Source organism: Passer domesticus, chromosome 3 (genome assembly GCF_036417665.1).
Source record: "Passer domesticus isolate bPasDom1 chromosome 3, bPasDom1.hap1, whole genome shotgun sequence".
In the NCBI taxonomy this organism is placed as follows: domain Eukaryota; kingdom Metazoa; phylum Chordata; class Aves; order Passeriformes; family Passeridae; genus Passer; species Passer domesticus.
The window spans coordinates 83,579-103,341 of NC_087476.1; the positions used below are offsets into that span (position 1 = coordinate 83,579).

The 19,763-nt window shown below is 52.8% G+C and overlaps 1 protein-coding gene across 1 annotated transcript; it reads left to right on the forward strand.

The window, feature by feature from the left end:
• The first annotated feature begins 8,894 nt into the window (after nucleotides 1-8,894).
• FNDC4 (fibronectin type III domain containing 4) lies at nucleotides 8,895-19,763 on the forward strand. Its single transcript, XM_064411372.1, has 6 exons — nucleotides 8,895-9,107; nucleotides 14,816-14,931; nucleotides 15,429-15,633; nucleotides 16,477-16,566; nucleotides 17,394-17,527; nucleotides 18,497-19,763. The coding sequence occupies exons 1-6, from the start codon at nucleotides 9,035-9,037 to the stop codon at nucleotides 18,530-18,532; spliced, it is 654 nt and encodes a 217-aa protein (XP_064267442.1). The 5' UTR covers nucleotides 8,895-9,034; the 3' UTR covers nucleotides 18,533-19,763.

Consider the following 19,763-nt stretch of genomic DNA (forward strand, 5'->3'; position numbering starts at 1 on the left):
GGTGCACTTCACACAGAGATATCCAGTGCAGTCTGTCATTCCTGCTTGTATGGAACAGTCTGGTGCTAAGTGTGGTGGGTGAGAATGAAATCATTGCAGTCATTAACTCTATCACTGTCAGGTTGGGGTACATCCCATTAGTTTGTCATTTCTCTATTGGTAAGGATACCACACCTGTGCCAGGCCAGCTCTTCTGCTGCTTCACTTTCCTTGGAGTGACATTACCTCTAGATCACGTTTCCCTGTACCACTGCAGGTATTTGGGAGCAGAGCCATAGCCTGGGACCAGCTTCTGGAGCAGTCTGGTCCTAGCTGCTTGCTCGGTGACCTTCCTGGCAAGTGCAGGTTAATCCCAGGGTCATCCTGGGATGCTGTGGGACTGATGCTAGTAATGAAGCCAGCACTAAACGTGATATTATTTCTTCAAGTGTTGCTTGGCTCTGAAAGTCAGCTGCCTTCAAAATTAAGTAGGTCAATCTTCTTATTAAAATATAGTGGAATGAGAGTGAGTTTGGAGGGTTGGTGGCTATATTGGACAGCTCTGCTGAGACATTAATTAGCACAGTGTCCTCTTTTATGCATGCTGTATTGGGTCCAAAAACCCATCTGAGCTAGGCTCAAAGATCTTCTAAATCAGAGGCTTCTGTTTTCAAAAAGTGCAGTTGCATTTCAGAAGCAAGCCTCTGTCTTTCTTCAGAAGCAGGTAAGAAAAGCCAGGTAGTTATTCAGACACAGCCTGCACCGGACCATAGAATGACCAGAACCAGAGACATGGTCCCAGTGATTCCTGGGGAAGCAGACCCAAATTAAATCTTAGGAAAATCACAGCCAGTGCTGTCAGTTTTTTTCGAGTTCTTCCCCATGGCCAAGGAGGCTCTTGGCCCTCTGTGCCCCTCAGCGTGGGCTGGTCCCTCACCTGCCCTTGGCCACAGCCCAGGCACTGCCCTGGCAGGCAGAGCTGCTCCGGGCCAGGACAGGTGGCACCCATGATGCCAGGTGGTGGTGGCCAGGACAGGTGGCACCCGTGGTGCCAGGTGGTGGTGGCCGGGACAGGTGGCACCCATGGTGCTGTTTTTTGTGGGCAGGTCCTTCATCTCACGGGAACCAGAGATCAGCCCATGCAGCAGTAAGGGCTGCAGGAAGGAGGGGGCTCATATGCAGAGGAAGGATGTGAATGGCAGACAGACTTTGTCTGATTTAAGTACTTGGTAAAGAGGTAAACCTCAAAGAAGACTTCCACACATGGAATCATGGAACGCTTTTGGTTGGAAGGTTTAAATATCAACTTCAAATGTCAACTTTAAATGACAATTTTAAATGTCAACCAGGCCAAGGCCCTGCCATGAGCAAGATTTTCTTCTACAAGATCAGGTTGCTCAGAACCCCATCCAGCCTGATCTTGAATGTTTCCAAGGATGGGATGTTGCATACAGGTAAAGATAGTATTAATAAAGGACCTTATAAAATATAGTTTAGGCCCTACTAGTCTAGCTAAGCTAGCAGTTAGCTTGAAACTTCCCATATAAAAAATCATAACAATGAAAGCAGTTAGCACAACGAACTATTCTAGTTAGAAAACTGTTTGCACCTGTAATAAACAAGAAATCTGTCCCATAAAAACAAAAAAAAAAAAGTGAACTAACCAAAAATAGATTTAACAAACATGCACCCTTGTCATTTACCAACAATAAACTAAATATTAGTGTATTGTTAGCCAATTAAGTCTAACACAGTAACTTCTAATATTTCCTATAAACATAAGCTTTGTAAATAAAGAATGGACTTTTTCTGCATGAAGAAACTGGATCCCATACGTTTTACTGCAACAAAGGGACACTCACCACCTCTCTGGGCAGCCTGTATGTGTGTCTGGCCACAGTCATTGTGAAAACTTCCTTACATCTAATCTAAATTGGCTCTCCTTCAGTTTAAACCATTGTTCCTTGTTCTGTTGCACCAGGCCCTACTAAACAGTCAGTCCCCATCATTCTTGTAGGCACTGGAGGGATCTCTCTGGATCCTTCTCTTTCCCAGACTGAGCACTCCCAGCTCTCCCAGCCTGGCTCCCGAGCAGAGGGGCTCCAGCCCTGGAGCAGCTCTGTGGTCTCACCCCATCAGCTCCAGGTCCTACCTGTGCTGGGAACCTCAGAATTAAATATCTTCAATCTGATTTTGCTGCAGCTGCAACTGGAATTTCCAAAAACATTTTACAAGGTCCCGGACCTCTTTAAAAAGCAAGACTGCTATGCATTAAACAGGATGGTTGTCTTGTTAAGGGCTAGAGGGATCATTTGGAGGAGACATTTGGCATTTTCAGGGGAGTGAGGACACTGGGGGAATCCTGCAGGGATCTACATTAACACTGGACTGTTCAAAATGTTTTCTTCATGACACAGGAAGTAAATGGGGAGGGTCTAATGTCAGGTTTGAGGATTACATGGAGCAGTAAAACATAAAAGGTAGCCATGAAGAATTGCTAAAGCATCTTAGAATACTGAGTGGCTGGGAGATGAAATGGCAGATGAAATTCAGTATTATAAAATGAAAGGGTCCAAATAACTTCTATATATTGCCCTTGTAGCCCCTCAAAGATGGTTTGCATTGGTGATCAAAATGGGAATATCCTGAATGCCAACAGTCTTACTTACTGCTGACCTCTTTCCTCATCAAAACATCTTGCCATGCTGTGCCAAATACCATCTTTCAAGACAGACTCCAGCCACTCTGGCCCTCACCCCTGCCTCAGAACTGCTGCTGTGCAGAGCACAGGCAAAGCAGCGAGGGCACCTCCAGCCCAGTGCACTGGCTCCAGGTGCTGCACCAGCACTTGCCTGCTGCAGGGACAGGTGACATCCCTGGCACAGGTGGCTGGCTCAAAGCGCTGAGGCTGATCTGCACAGCTCCCTCCAGGGGGGGTGGCTGGGTCCGTGTCACCCAAAAGAAGTCCAGTCTCTCCCGTCCCTGGCCACTTCCCATCACCAACCACTGAGGCAAGGACTACCCCAGAGCAGCCCCTGAGCAGGACAGGGAGGTTCCGTGGAACCACACCCCAGCCAGGCCTGGTGCACACGCGTGTCTCTCCATCACACGGGCTGCACAGTGCCCTGTGTCCCTGTGTCAGTGCCTTGTCTCGCTGTCCCATGTCCCTGACAGCTCCCTGTCCTATGCCACGGAGGTACAGGCATCACCCAGGGTTCCCCTCCTTCTCACACCCCTTGGCTCTGCCCCGGCCTTGTGGAGCACTGACAGTGGGGCAGGCAGGCTTAGCACTGCACTGAGCACAAACAGGTGGCACAGCCAGGCTGGCTGGCAAGCACACACTCTCCCCTTTCTCCAGAACTTCATCTCTGCTCCCAAATTACAGGAACAGTTGCACAGTCAGCACAAGCAAACACAAGGAGCAGTTCCCAGTGCCAGTGATGCAGCTGGCAAATTACTTTGGCCCTGTCAAAAGCAATGCCAGGGAGAGGGTGTCAGGAGAATGGCAGCAAGAAAGAGGTGGAGGAGTGGCTGGAAACTAAATCCACATTCTGCAGTCTCATCCTGAGAGGATAATCAGCCCTGGTCTCCATGTGAGCCAAGCCAGCATGGACTCAAATTCTACCCCCGACATGGAACAGGCCATGCTAGTCTCTGCAGCAGCCACATAGATGCTTGGCAGCTGTCAGGCATCAAAAGAGAAGCTGTCAGCACATCCCCCTCAGTTTCATAGTTTCTAGGCTAAACAACTCAGGCTAATTTAGGCTTTCACCATAAGCTGCTTTGCCCAAAACTCCCTCTTAAGGGAATTGTATTGGGTTTGCATGGCAGGGTTTAGGTAGAGGGGGGATTACAGGGATGGCTTCTGTGAGAAGCTTCTAGAAGCTTCCCCCATGTCCAGCAGAGCCAAAGCCAGCTGACCCCAAGACAGACCTGCTGCTGGCCAAGGCAGAGCCCATCAGCAATGGGTAGCAGTGCCTCTGGGATTTAAGAAGGGAAAAACTGTGCACAGCATCAGCCAGAGAGAGGAGCGAGGGTATGTGAGAGCAACAGCCCTGCAGTCCCCCAGGCCACACAAAAGGAATGAGAGGAGGTGCTCCAAGCTCTGGAACAGGGATTCCCCTGCAGCCTGTGGGATCCAGGGGTAGCAGGGACCCACCCACAGCCCAAAAAGATCCTGTCAGGAGCAGAGACCCACCTGCAGCCACCAGGGTCCATCGGAGAACAGAGACCCACCTGCAGCCCATGGAGGAGCCCATGTGAGAGTACAGCAAGAGTGTGAGGACCCTCTCCCTGAGAAGGAAGTAGTGGCAGAGACACACTGTGATAAATTGATCCCGTTCCCTATCCCACTGCACTGCTGAGGGGGAGGAGGCAGTGAACTGGGGAGTGAAGCTAAGCTGGGGAAGACAGGAGGATTGGTGAGAAGATGGTTTTACAATTTGGTTTTATTTCTCATTGCCCTACTTTGACTTGATTGGTAATAAATTAAAGTAATTTCCCCAAACTGAGTCTGTTTTGCCCATGACGGTAAATGGTGAGTAAGCTCTCCCTGTCCTTATCCCAATATATGAGTGTATCATTATACTTTCTCTTCCCTGTCCAGCTGAGGGGGAGAGCGATGTGGCAGCTTTGATGGGCACCTGGTATCCAGCCAGGGTCAGCCCAGAGAGCTTTCCAGGCAGTGCCAGGTGGGTTGTCTCCCTCCCTATAGCCCAAGACCCTAACTGGACACTGAGCCCACAAGAGACCCCAGTACTAACAGGCAGGGAATCAGGCACAGAGCCAGAGCAGGTCCTTGCAGGCTGTGTGTCCATTGCAGGGGGCCACAACACCCCCTTTTGTATGGCAGCTGCTCACCGAAGAGCAGCCTTTGCCTTGGGCTGCAGTGCTTGCCCAGTGCTCCATTCTGTTGATGAAGAGGGTTAAGTGCCTCAAATTCAGTGCTTTGTGCTTTTATCAGAGCAATAACAAATAAAATTCTTTCCCAAGGGGTGGGCTTTGATAAAGCTGCTCATCAACTTTGACCAATTGTGTGTTCACTGACCATGACACTGCTGAATGCTTTTGCTGTTGATAGACTTGTCAGATCACTTTTCAGCTTCACCAGGCTCTTGGCTTTGGTGGCCTCATGTGCTGTAAATGATCTGGGAAAGGGCTGGGTGGTAACACTATTACGAATATATTGGCACACAGGAAACCCACATCTCAAACACCATATGCTGTCTAGTTGTCCCATATTAAAAGAGTAAAAAAGAAATTATCAGTTATGAAAGACGACCAGGGTCTGCTGTGTTGCAGATGGTTGAGTGCAGATAGACAGCAAACTATTACTTGTTTCTTACAATAGAAGCTAGGAAGCACCAGAAGAAGTAATTGGGCATCTGGTCTTAATGAAACAGAATAAATTACTTTTCACAATGCACATAATTACACAGCAAAACTCTTGACTTCACAATACCCTGTGATAATGGAAAGTATAAATGTCTGTTCTTGGGCAGTACTGAATTCCCCAAATCTAATTGCGCAGCAGATGGCAAAAAGATGCCATCACAAAATATATAAACAAAGACAAAAGGAGGATCAGGAGTTATTACTTATTAGTGCATATTAATGATTAGCAGATTGACTTTCCACATTTAATAAAGTTCATGAAGTGTTGATGAAGAGCTGATACCCATAGACTGGTGACAGGTCTGATCCTGTTCTGTGGCTGAGGACAATAAGGTACTTCCCTATAGCAGCTTTATACAAAATGTCTGGTTTGCTGTACCTTTGCCCTCCATTATTATTATCCTCACACAGGGATAATATCACAGGGAATCAGTGTGTTCATTCCCACTTCCATGAGAGAGAAATGGAGCAGCCAGCACACAGACATGACGAAGTGGTTGGGAATGAACCCTCACAGGAACTCTGGACATTTCCTTTCAGTGAACATGGAGAGGCTAACATGGAGCAGCAGCCAGGCAGCCCTGGAGAGAAGACATGGTGGGCAGGCATGGGGCTAGTTGGGAGACAGGGTCTGGGGGTGCAGGGGTACGTCTGGCATTCACACCCTGCCCAGCCCTCCTCTAGGCCAGGCAGCCACTGTTTGAGGGGCAATGCTCAGCAGGAAAAGGCCATCTGAGTCACAGCTGCAGTTGCCAGCAGCTTCCATAGGCATAGCTAGGTCACAACAGGCCATGGGAGGCCCTGGAGCAGGAAAAAAGAGCAGCCAGATTATGGGGAAAGAATTGTAGGAGCGTTGTTGTCCCAGGTGCGGAACAGTCACAGAGCTCCAGGACCCCCAGATCAGGACCCAGCTACCACAGGTCATGTCGTGCTTTCATAAATCTGTGAATGCTCACCTCACACCAGTTAGCAGCTAACTAAAGCTTAGATTAGGGACACAAAACCCATGCATCCTTTGTGGGTTTCATTTAATCAATAGCATTTATACACTACGAAGTGTGGAGCAGATTCTGCACAGGCAGAATAAATCCAAACCTTTCCCAGTTGCAGAGGTGAATTCCTGATGTGCTGGGAGTCCTTGCTGATGTATTCCTCTGGTGGGCAGAGGAAGGTGACAGCAGGGCAATGTGATGCAGGTACAGGAGGCTCCTGCATCATGGGCAGGACATTCTCTTGTGGCCAGCACCACCCCCAGAACCTTGTATTTGCTAGGGGCAGGCTGGGACTTCAGAGCCTGCAGGCCAGGCTGTAGAGGTGAGGCTGGGATCTCGAGGCTGTTGCTGGATTTCCCCACTGAATTCTAAGTACAAGGCACTACGAGGCATATAATACAATTTAGATGCATTAGCTCCTGATTTGTGATTGCAAATTGAATTTTGCCTGGCCAAAATCCCAAATACTCAAACGATAATTAAATGTGTGTAGAGAATTTGCACTCTCAGTATTTATTATTTATAGACTGAACCCAGAAATGTGAATGCCATCACCAGCCCCCAAAGCACACCATGCAGCCTGTGCACAGTCACTGAATTCCCAGGATTGTCCTAAGTGGCACAGCATGTCCTTTCCTACGTCCAGCACTGATCTGGAAGGTGTGTGAAGCCTGGGAATGCCAGCCAGCCAACAGTGATGCCTTGGGTGATCAGACACAAAATTCCCCAATCACAGCATAATTCTTACCCTGCACAAGCAATAGGGCTGCACCCTGGAGCACAGGGAAAGGATATAGAGCCTGAACCACTTTTAAGTAGTTTGGGGGAAGGATGCAAAATAAACTGTCCTACAGTGCTAACAGCCACCTGTTTCTGCTATCAAAAAATGGCATTGCTCACTGATACTTAACACTGACAGCACTGAGCTTTTCAAATAAGGTGTCTGAGCACTCCTGTGTAGGCCAGAGCAGGGCTGGGCAAGCCAGGGATCCTTGCCTGGTGGCAAAGACAGGCTGTGGAGCAGTCAACATTAACACCAACAGCTAGCTCTGCAATAACCAAGTGCTTCTCACAGCAACCAAGTGAGAAAAGACCTTGCAGAGAAGACATAACTGGCAAACTGTTCCTGTAAAACCATGTGCTGTCACAGTTTTACAGTTGCCAGCTCTACCCTTGGCTTTCCTGAAGTTCCTTCCCCATAATGCAGACAGAGGGAGAAGGAGCTTTGGAACAGGACTCTGCTGGGAAAGCAATATCAGGCTCACCCTCCTCACTACCACTGTGGACTGCAGCAGCAATAAGCTCAGCACAGGAAAGAGGCAGTCCTCATCTGCCAAGAGCATCTGAAAAGCAGCATTGAACAAGCCAGATGGGACCATTTTGATCACCTCACCTGCCTTGCAGCTGCAGAGTTAACATAAATTCTGACAAGCTTCAGTTTTCACTTAGCTGGAACTTGCCTTTTGCACACAGGCACTGCAGATTAAATCCTTTACATGGCAACATCACTACCCTGGTCTTCCACAGCTCTCCCCAAAGCACAGAGCAATTTTCTGTAACTAGGAAAGACCTTTTCAAGTGACCAGGAAAAGACTTTTAGGGCACTGAACCATGGATGTCTGTGCCTATGTCTGCACACATGCCCACACAGATGTATTTCTGCTGTGGGCTGATCTCATCCAAGGCATGGTATAAGCTGCCATTGGGGTCCAGCTATGCTACACACCAGGACAACATAGGGTACACCTAAGGACATCAGCTGGACAGAGAGGAGTCTCAGCAGTTCCCAAGTCTGCCCAAAACCACAGCTATGCTGAGGCACCTTAACAGCCCTTGGAACCATAGATTCCATGTTGGCTTGACTCCTCCTTCCAGTCTGCATTGCTCACAGAAAGTAGTAGGCTAATGGACTACTGTAAGCTAATGGAGGATGATTTGGGTTCACTTCCTTATTTCTCTACTGCTTCATTAGGCACACCCAGTGCTGCCTTTCCTGGGGATGGGGCAGACCCCATGCCTGTGTCTTCAGGCACACGTGGAGGAGCATCCCGGAGGGTCGGAGCACCCCCCGATGCAAAGGAGCTGTGGGGGTGTGCCGGGGGCACCAGCCCGAATGTCGGCATCTGTCGGTGACCAGCAGTCGCTTCACCGGCGCGGCTCGCTGCCCCACGGTGCCGGCGGCCCACGGCCCAGGACACGGGTGTTGTGTGCCCGCGTCTGGAGCCTCCAGTGCTGGGGGTTACCGGCGGCACAGCACGGGAAGAGCTGGCACTGGAGACCGCTGGCGGTGCAGCACGGGGAGAGCGGACGCTCGGGGCTGTCGGGGGTGCAGCCTGCGGCGGGGCATTAGGGGTTACCGGAGAACGACACCGGGAGCGGCGCGGCTGGTTCCGGGGCTCCGCTAACAGGGTGGGGGCGGTACCGGCGGTGCCGGGGTACGGCCCGGGGGCTGGGGGCGGTGCCGGCCGCTCCAGGGCACGGCTGAGAGGAGGCGCCGGAGCCGCCGCGGTGCCGGAGCCGCTGCGGTGCCGCTCGGGGGCGGGCCGGGCCCGGCGGCCGTTCCGCCCCCCCCGCGCTGCGGCCGGGGCTCGGCCCCGCTCCGTCCCGCGGTGCAGGGAGCCGGGCCGGTGCCAGGGCCGCCGCCCGGCCGGGCCGCAGCCCCCGCCGCCATGGCCCGAGTCTCGGCGATGATCAGCCCGGTCCTGGTGCTCTTCGGCTGCGACCTGTGTTTCGTGCGAGCCAGTAAGTGCGGCCGGGCCGGGAGGGCACCCGGGCTGCGCGTCCCGCCGGGCGGGGACATCCTGCCGGCCGCCCGTCCTTGCCGGGGGCTGCGGTCCTCGCCAGACACCCCCGCCGGCCTCACTGCATTCCCGGCGTGGCCTTTGCCGCGATCCCCGAGGACTCCTCGGGCACCCCCGGGGCGCCGCGGCCTCCGAGTCCCCTGTCCTTCGTCCCCTCCCCGGGGCACGGCTGCTGCCGCGCTGCCCTTCCCGGGGCTCCCAGGGGCTCCCGCCGTGGGTGGGAATGGGCGCTCTGCCCCGAGGGAGCTCCTGCCCCGGGCACGGACACTAAGGGCTGCGGCGGGCTGGGGCCGGCCGGGTGACGGGCATCCTGTCCCTTCCTGCCGGTGTTTGCTGGAACATCGAGCTCGGTGCGCCCGAGGTACCGCTGTCCTTGTGTCCTTTTACTCGCCGGGGTTGCCCTGTGTCAGCTGCCGCTTCCTGCTGTGTGTTTGCCCCTCGACAGGTCACTGCGATAGCAAATCGAATTGCGGGTACCGGACGTGTTCTGCTACATTCTGCCGTGTTGCAAAACACGTACTGACGGATTCAGGAAGAGATGCAGTCAGGGGTGTTAAAAAGGGGCCACTTATTTTTAGATGTGCAGTCTGGTGCTTACTCCCTGCTGCAGCAGTAAGTTGGGCAAACATCTGGGTGCCCTTGAGCAGCAGCCCCAAGGACATGGGCCGGGGGGCAGGGGTGGCCCCACTCCGTGGATCACAGCAGGATGGTGAGGGCACCGGTGGAGACATGCCCCATCCTTCATCCCTCTGCAGCACCACATGTGCCAGCGTCCCTTGTGGAGGGTATCTGTCCAGCCCCTTTGCTGACCCATGGAGCTGGGATATGTGGCATATCTGGTCCCATGTCCAGCTGCCCACTAGCTATCCCTCCCACTGACCACCACCCATCCCTCCTACTGCTCACCAGTCATCCCTCCCATTGCCCATTGGCCATCCCTCCCAGTGTCCAGCCATAGGCTGCAGTGCTGCTAGCTCCTGTACACAGCCCAGCTCTTCCCACCCCTTAATCAGGCCCAAAAGGAGCATGCTGCTGTACAGACAGCACAAAACCTGTGCCAGGCCCTAAGTTAGTGACTGCGCTTTCTGTGGGGGTCCCCCATTTGTAATATGGCTTTAATAAAAAGTGAAGCTGGATCATTTATAAGTGATGTATAATTATTAGCAGTTAATGCATTGAGCTAAACAGTGGCGCACTTTTCCCAGAGAGCCCAGCAGCGTCTTGATTTTATAGCCAGAATGTGTTGGCTTTGGAGAGCATGCTTTTTGGAGCCCTTGTATTCACAGACCTTTGTGGCAACAGCTTTGGTACAAAGCTGCTCTGATCTCAGCTGCAGAACAGGCTAAACAGTATTAGATGCAATGTGGAGATTACACACAAAGCTTTGTCCTTTGGATGTCTTGTAACAACTTGGAGGGCTCATCTTGAATTTCATAGAACCCTGGAATGATGTGGTTTGGAAGGAACCCTAAAGTTCATCTCATTCCACCCCCTTGGTAAGGGCAATGACACCTTCCACTACACTGAAGTGCTGCAAGCCCCATCCAGCCTGGCCTTGAGCACTTTCAGGGATCCAGAGGCAGCCACAGCTTCGCTGGACAGCCCGTGCTAGGACCTCACCACCCTCACAGGGAACAATTTCTTTCCAATATCCCATCTAACCCTGGCCTCTGTCACTGAAAAGCCATCCCCCTCTTGTCCTGTCACTTTGTCCAAAGTCCCTCTCCAGTTCTCTTGGAGCCCCTTTAGGCACTGGAAAGGGCTCCAATATCTTACCAGAATGTTCTCTCCAGGGTGAAAAACCTCAGTTCTCCCAGCCTCTTTCCGGAGCAGAGGTGATTTGGATTAGACACTGCTCTGTGTATCTAGGGTGAGCTTCCCATGTTTTGACTTCTGAGGCTTCTTGTCTTGTCTCTTCCTGATGGGCGTGCAAATCCCGTGTGCTCAGAAGTGTATTTTCTGCAGTTCATTCAGCATCAAACTGATCAAGGCACACTGGTTGTTGTAATACAGAACTGTGGCCTGGACACCAGGTCTCCTGTCACACAGGCCCAGGGCTGCTGGCCTGGAGTGTGCACCATTTGTGCCCAGGGTGCGTGGGGCGTGGTGCACTGACAAGCCACGTGCATTGTGGCTCCGCAATGCCCCCATGACCTGTCACTCTTCTGCTGCCGGTGAGTGACAGTCTCTGCACAGGGCCTGTGCAAGCTCTGGCTAAATACAGCGGGAGCACTTGTCAGACCTATGTGGACCCAGCAGCCCGGTTTGTGAATTGGTGCAGTGCCTTTGTTCTCAAATCATCAAGTGACTCAGTCCCAGGGCAGTGTTTCACAGCCCCAGCCTGAAAACCTCAGCTGGGACAGGCTGGGTGCCTCGCAGAAGCCTAGAAAATTCTTGAGCAGAGCTGGACAGCTGCTACAAACTCCATGCACAAACTTCTGTGTTGCAGAGATGTCAGACCCCAACTTTAATTTCCTCACGTACACTTGGAGGTTGGTAGTCAAACTGCCCCCATCACGCATATTCAGGACTTTTAAAATTATGTTAGATGTAAAAAAAACCCACCTAATTCATTACTTTAGATGTATCCTGTGAAACACCATGTCCTGTTCTTGTCCTGAGGCCAGCTGGCAGGGTCTGGTCATATCCATGGTATTAAACTCACGAGTTCCAAAGAGGGAACATCAGTGCTGCTTGTGAGGAGTGGTTTTCTGGCTTATCCTAGCTTCCAAGCCATGGCCAAGAATGGTTTGGGCACATACTGGCTGGTGCCGATCAGATCTTGGACCAATCTCCACCACTGGATTCTTGGGCTGTTCTGACCCTATTACGTCTGCTAGCACAAACCTAGCTAGCATTCTAACTAGTAATAACCTAGGACAAGTGTTATTATGCCCGAAGAGAAGCAGAAAAGTGCAGCCCACCATACAGCCACCCTTGGAAATGCCTGTGTCTGGGAAAGCCCAGGCAGGGGGCAGTTGTTTGCTGGCTGACAGGGTGCTGCCTGAGCTCGGCTGTGGGCTGAGCAGCTGACCTGACCCCAGCCGTGGCTGGGGCTGAAAACCAGACGATGGAAAATGGCCCAGTGGGAAAGAACCTGGGGGTAACAGGAGTTAAACATGATCTGGCCGAGAAAGCTAAGAGCATCCTGTGTTAGCAATAGTGTGGCAGCAGGAGCAGGGCAGTGATTTTTCCCCCTGTGCTGGACACTGCTGAGGCACCTCAAATCCTGGCCACTCACAGCAAGAAAGACATTGAGGGGCTGGAGTGTCTCCAGGGAAGGGAACAGAGCTGGAGAAGGGACTGAAGCACAAGATTTGTGGGTGGCTGAGGGAGCTGGAGGAACTCAAACTGGATAAAAGGAGGCTCAAGGGGGAACCTTTTCACTCCCTGCAACTCCTTGACAGGATGGTGGAGGCAGGGGGCACAGTCAGGCTGTGCTGCCAGGGAACAGGGACAGGACAAGGGGAAATGGCCTCAAGCTGTGTCAGAGCAAGTTCAGGTTGGATATTGGGAGCAATTCCTTCACTGAAAGAGTGGTCAAGCATTGGACAGGCTGCCCAGGACAGTGGTGGATTCATCACCCCTGGAAGTGTTCAAGAAATGACTGGATGTGACACTTTGCAATATGGTATAATGGGCATGGGTTGGAGTTGATGATCTTTGAGGTCTTTTCCAGCCACAATGATTCTATAGTTTAATCTACAAGACACTCAGCTCCTGTGCCGGCAGAGTACATACACCCAGGCAATGGACAAGGCTGGGTCTGCAGCTTTGTTCGGCCTGTTCTGCTGTTGGCTCGTAGGCAAGCAGGGTGTGCATGCAGACAAGGTTTAGAGATTCCCTCCCTCCCATAGGTTAGTGATGAAGCAGATCCCCATGGGCAAAACTACACAGACACACTGTTTGTGGGATAAAGAATGTTTGAGTGTATCTTTGAATCCTTTCCAGTTTTCCAGCCTCCTTTTCTGAAGAAGAAAATCAACCCTGTGGTGTCCTTGTCTCCAGCAACCCTCTCTTCTGGTGATGTGTCAAACTTCTGGAGACACACTCAGTCCCAGGGTCTCTCTTGGAACATGTTTTCTGGGCTCTCCTCTCTGTTTTAATTGCCCCTGGCAGACCACAACCCTGAATTTCTCAGAGTGGGAACCACAGCCTTCCTCTGTTTTGATATGAAGCTGGGTATATTCAGATGTGAATGAATGCACTTAAAGAGCTAGCCTGCAAAAATTGCCTTTTTTGCAGGGTTGTTACTGGTATCACAGTTGTCCTTTCTCTTGTTCTCAGGTGCCCTCTGGAACTCTTTTTCTATATAAATCACAGCACTGACCCTGTAGCCCTAGCTGCTACACAGGCAGCTTGTAGAAGGGCACTGACTCATATGTGGGGAGTGGGAACACACAAACAGCAGCTTCAATGTCTTTCATGTGCTCCTGTGTCTATTTTCCAGACAAAATTTGGCTTTGTGTGCAGGACTGTGTGGGATCCAGTCTCTCAGTGTTGTGAAATCTCAAAGTCTCTCAGTGCTGTGAAATCTCAAAGTGGCAATGGTGCAGACCATGGGTCAGTTAGGTCGGCTTGCCATAGAACAGCAATGGCCAAGCATTGCTGCCAGCTTTGCAGCCAATGACACTGCACTGCTGGTGATGCCTAAGATTATTGGGTTTTTTTATATTTTTCATGTATTTGTGGCTATGTAGATTGTTAATGCATGGTTGTAGCTTCTAGTACTTTTCCTATCTTTCTTCCCCACATTTAAGAACAGTAAGTTAATCTTATAAATACATTCCTAAAAATATTGTTTAGTCTTATTCCAAGAAGAGAGACAGCTGCAAGGACATTATGTTTTTCAACCAGAGTCCGGACCAGGCATAACAAAAGTGGGGCAAGAGAAACTTCTGAACTGCTTCCAGTGGGGCAGGACCTCAGGAATTACTACCTAACCAACTTACCTTTTAATTGGACAGTATATGATAAGTATACTAATCGACTAACCTTATAAAAATTGTAGTATTGCTATACCACATATGATTTTCACCATATTGTGTACCTGAAAGCTTTCAAGTGAAGGTTTGCTTATATATTCATTCTTAATGTTGTTGAGAAGATCTATTTTCCAGGCATTACTGGGACAGCCATCTCTGCCTTTGGCATTGGCCTTCTCCCATGCCCTGGAGCAAGGAGTAATTCCGGGCAGAGGAGATGCCCAGATTGAGTGTAGAGTGTGTCTATTCCAAGGTGTCCCATTTTTCTGTCACAATCAATATATCATCACTGTGTCTGGGCTGCTTCCTATGCAGTTCTGGGTGGTGTGCCAGGCATTTGTGGCATGCCCATCCACGAGACAGCCCCAGAGCTCTGCACTTGCACACTCCTCATGCACAGCGTGGGCAGCTGCCTGCCAGCCCAGGAAGCACTGTGCTGTGCATGTGTTGCTGCTGGCAGGGCTCAGGCTCCCCCATCTGCTGTGCCACTCATCTCCTGGGGATGGGTTCACCAGGGAAGCTGCTTCCTGTAGCCCTAGCCATGCTGCCATTGGCAGGTGTTGGAGAGGCCCCGTGGTGCTGTGCAGGGCTGAGTGCCTGTTCTGAGACACCTTCTTTTGCCTCTTTCCTATGCCTCACCATGGTCCGTGCCTGGCTCACCCAGACAGGCCACCGTCCCCTGTCAACGTGACTGTGACGCAGCTGAAGGCAAACTCTGCCACAGTCTCCTGGGATGTACCAGAAGGAGATGTGGTCATCGGCTATGCCATCCTACAGCAGGTATCCAGGATCTGTCCCCAGGGGACTGGGGACACTGATTACCAGCATGCTCCTATGTCAGTCCTTGTGACGCACTCTGGGCTCCTCTGGCATCTGCCTGAGGACATCTCTGCTGCTGACCAGCTCTTGTCAGGGTGCCTCATGTGAGCCATCCATCCTGGTGGGAGGCAAAAGACTGTGGGCTGCATTGGGTATAGTCCCTCCAATGGTTTCCCTGGGATTTCTCTAGGTAAGAATGGTGCTTCAGCCATGGCATAACTCTTCTTTGCTTGCATTGCTCCACCTGTGGAGCCCTGGGTGATGGTGGCTTCTCCAGGGAGGTGCCTGGCTCTCAGGCCATGCAGGCATGCTGAAAAGGCAGTGCTGGCCAGTCTGGCCCACCCTGGGGTGGATGGTTGCCTAGGAAGGGAGGAGTGAGGGCAGAGCCCTGCAGCTGGGGGCCTGTGCCTGCTGCAGCTGGCAGCAGCCTCCCGCAGGTGACAGCTCTTCCCTCGCAGAGGCAGGATGGGCAGATGCAGCGCTTCATCCGGGAGGTGAACACCACCAACCGTGCCTGTGTGCTGTGGGACCTGGCAGAAGATGCTGACTACATCATCCAGGTGCAGAGCATTGGCCTGTATGGGGAGAGCCAGGCTAGCAAGCGTGTCCACTTCCGCACCCTGAAGGAGACCGACCGCCTGCCTTCCAACAGCTCCAACCAAGGTGAGGCACCTCCTACCAGCTTGACCAGCTGCTGCTGGTGGGGCCACACCTGGAGGCTTGTACAGCAGATGGGCATGGATTCCACAACCAGTGAGGAAGGTGCTGCACTGAGCAGCAGGCTGCTGGGGACATGCAGGGTTGTACAGGCTGCTGTTGTGTCCACTATGTGTCCACAATAATGTCCCCAAGCCCTCCTATCTCAGGTCTTGGCACCTATTCAACTAGGCAGACTGGCTAGGACAGCTGCTGAGGCCTGCCCAGCTGCTGTCTGTAGGAGGCCAGTACTGAACAGATACTCAGATCTCCCAGTCTGCAGGCTACCCAAGGACACATGACCCAGCGCTGTGGTCTCCTTTACTACTCATGTCTGTGTTGCCTTGGGGTTGCCTACATGCTGGTTCGTGAGACAGAATCAGGAATCCAAGAGAGATGATGCCCCGTAGAGGGCACGTCAGTCCGCCTCCAGCATTAACCATGAGAGGGGTCCTGAGTATGGCAGGGCAAGCAGGTGGCTGCCTGTCCTCAGAACTTCTGTGTTAAACTGACGTGACCTGCCCTGGTTGCTGTGTAGAGACCTTAGTGATTACTGGCATGCATTGTGCAGTCCCTACATGAAACCTAAACAAGCCCTTGGAATCCCTGACTAATTTTGTAGCAAGGATGGTTTACCTGACACAGGAAGGCCACAGGATGCATGTCCTCTCCCCAGACAGGATGTCATCCCACACCCTTCCTTGTTTGGGGGAGGTGGGCTTCTCTGCTTTGGGGTTTCTCAAATCCTCCAGTGTTGCTGTAGTGGGAGGGTATCTGCTGCCAGCCCTGCTTGGGGTCTCTTCTCTGCAGGTGACATCACCATGGAAGGGCTGGACAAAGATCGGCAGCTGCAGACAGGCGAGATTATTATCATTGTGGCTGTGCTGCTCATGTGGGCAGGTGAGTGCCACAAGCAGTGCTCTGGCAGGCTGAGGCAAAGGCACAATCCATGCTTCACAAAGAGTGCAGAGGCACATTGCTGAGGGTCTGGCACCCTTCCTCATCAGTCCCTTGAGTCTCTGTAGGTGCTGGAGCCAGTGGCATCTTGCAGAAATTTCTCCTTGCCCTGGCCTTGACACTTTCCTAGGACACTGGAAAAAAAATACAAGATGACTGCTGGTAGTTTACACCTGGCACAGGTTGATGTGTCAGGGTGCCAGCTGGGAGGAGTCAGGCCCAGTCTGTGTGTGCCTGTGTGTTATCACATACACACTGGGGGTTGAGTGAGTCCAGCATGGTCACCTCTGGGGGCATTGCTCCAGACTCCTGTGTCCAGGGTTCCCAGGTGTGGGACATGCTGCATGGGATGCATGCTGTGAAAGCATTACAGAGGGACTGACCCTACAGCCAGTTTGCACAGACAAAGACTGGCTTTTGTGAGTGTCACAAGCAACAGCTCATAACAAATGCCTTGCTGGAGGCACTTCAAAACCCACACAGCTGCCCACTGACCTCACTGTCCCTGTTTGAGTGCCTCAGCATCTGCCTTTCGTGAGTGCTGAGCACCTCACGTGTGGCCCAATGGCCTTAGCCACATCCGTGCCCGTCTGCCCAAGGAAACCACCTGCAGAGGTACCTGGGGTGGTGCAGGCTGATGCAGGTGGGGGTGCGGGTTGGCAGCACCCCAAGGAGTCTTGGGCACAACTGCCCTGCAGCTGAGATGCTGTGGGCAGGGCAGACAGGCAGCCACTGTGAAGGAGTCCTTCATCCAGTGTGTCTTTGGGCAGCGGTGATCGCCCTGTTCTGCAGACAATACGATATCATCAAGGATAATGACTCCAACAACAACAAGGAGAAGACAAAGCCCTCCTCAGAGCACAGCACGCCAGAGAGACCGAGCGGAGGGCTGCTGCGGAGCAAGGTGAGTGGGGAGGGCTGGCAGCAGGGCTGGCACGTGGTGTCTGCTGGGGCTTGCAGCCTGCAGAGAGTCTGGCTCTCTCCAGAAATGGAAACACCCTGGCTTGTGCTCTCACCCCAAAGACTGAGGACTTTGAGGGTTCAGTGAGCCCGCGTCTCTGGGGCACTGTGTGTACCCCATGGGTGATTGCAGGAGAAACATTGGAAGAGACACAAGATGTAACAGCTGGGATAGCTCTTGCCCTGCAGGGTAGTACCTGACCTCTGACTGTAACAGAGCCTTCATCATGCCCCTCCAAGGCTGCACCTCTCCTGCACAGATGGACAAATGGACATGCTAGGCAGCTGTTCTCATGGCTCCTGCACTGGTCTGTCATTGCTCCTTTTCTGCCTTCACTGCAGCTGGCTCTGGGTCATCACCACACAAGTCATTCCAGAGTCCCTTCCTCACCCTGATGGAAGTGATGTGCCTGGCTGTGGATGGGGAGGGAGCAGTACCTTCGTCTGGCTGTTCCCTCAGCACCTGACATTCCTCCCTTTGTTACCTGCCAAAAACAGTGATTTATAGCCCAAATGCTCTAATGGGACCACATGTTAGGGTTTTGCTTGTGTTTCATCTGCTGCCTCTGTCAAGGGTGGGAACTCCCCTCACTGTGTTGGCTGACTGTGCCACTGATTCCACATCTTGGTTTCCAGCAGATGTCAGGAGCAGAAACTTCTTGTTTGGTCTTCAAGTCCCCAGTTCCCTTCCTCCAGATTTTTCAGCTTGCTGAATACCCCTTGGCATGAGATCCCTCCTCTTGGATCCCTACTCCAAACTGGAGCGGGAGTTGGAGTTGGATCCCTACTCCCTCCCCTGCTCTGCTGAGGTCTGCTGGTCTCGATGCCTGCTGCAGGCTGAGGGGTTCTGAAATCAGGTCTGATCCCAGGGGTGCAGCAAGGCAGGGTCTTAAAGCAGATTTTTCTCTCACAGAAGAAATCTCCGTCAGTCAATATCATTGAGGTGTAAGTGCAACACCAGCTCTGCCGTCTGGGATCTTGGGTGTCCTGCCAGAGCCACAGCAGGCCTTGGAAGAAGAGGCAGCACCAGGCGTGCCGCCTGGAACTCAGCATGCGACGATCCACGTACCAGAACTCCCGCTTTCCTGAGGGCACCTGTCTGCGGATGTGCACGGAGCCAGCTCCCCAGCCATGCATGCCGAGCGTGGCCCTGCCCATCCCACACCCGGCCCTCCTCCCCTCCCGGGGGGAAGCATGACCTTGAGGATGGGTGGCGGGCCACACCAGCGGCGAGGGTGGGAGGGAGCCAAGGGGAGCCGATGGGCTGAGGCACTGCCTGCGGGGAGGCCGTGTCCCTGTGCACCGCCTTGGCCAAGGCCCGGGGTGCAGCTGAGGCCCTGGATGCCTGCCCGGCATCAGGGGCAGACCTTGTTCTCAGCTGCCCGTTTGGCCCTGGGGCTGCTTGCAGAGAGCAGGAGCTGCTCCCCTCAGGGCTCCGGGGCTGCAGGAGGAGGGCAGTGCAGGCACTGCCCCAGCACTGCCAGGAGAGCTGTGGCCTGTAGGAGGGTTTGTCTGTGGGGCTGGGCCCAGCCAGCACCAGGGTTGAGTGGATTGCTGCTGGAGAACAGGGCTCCACTGTACCCTGTCATGGCTGTGCAGGGCCTTCAAATTCTCTGTCTACTGCAGAGGACGAAGACAAGAGGGACGATGAGGAGCTAGTGCTGTCACGGTGCCTGGCCAGCCCGCAGAGCCTGCAGTGGGGCAGGGAGTGCTGGTGGAAGCCCTGCAGGGCTGGGGGAGCGGGCAGTGTCGGGGCATGGCAGTGGCTGCGCTGTGTCCCCAGAAGGGCGCAGTGCTGCCTGTTTGACGGGAGCTGCCATGAACTTTCTGAGCAGCATGGTGCCTGTGCTGCCTGGAGGAGACAATGTGGTGAGGTCTGCAGAGTCTCAGTTGGAGGGAATGGGGTGAAACAAGGAGGCTCCCTGCTGCCCTGGCTGCTGCTCTCCCTCCATGCTCTGCTCTGCAGCCTGCCACAGACAGGCTCTGCAGCCCTGGACTCAAGCATCACAGGATCCAGTGTCTTCCAGTAATAAATCTCCCAGTAAAAGCACTTTCAGGACTTTTCCTTCCAGGTGCTGCTCAGCTCCTGCTGCAGGACTAGGTGAGGAGGGGACAGGATAAGCAATTCCTGTGGCAGGGTCTTTTCAATAAAAGCATCCTGGCTCAAAGGCAGCATCAGA

Excerpts from the sequence above, each read along its gene's own strand:
- FNDC4 (XM_064411372.1), top strand. The coding sequence starts at position 9,035 with ATGGCCCGAGTCTCGGCGATGATCAGCCCGGTCCTGGTGCTCTTCGGC. Across the intron at positions 14,932-15,428 it reads GCTATGCCATCCTACAGCAG|AGGCAGGATGGGCAGATGCA; the intron begins GTATCCAGGATC and ends CTTCCCTCGCAG. Across the intron at positions 15,634-16,476 it reads TTCCAACAGCTCCAACCAAG|GTGACATCACCATGGAAGGG; the intron begins GTGAGGCACCTC and ends TCTTCTCTGCAG.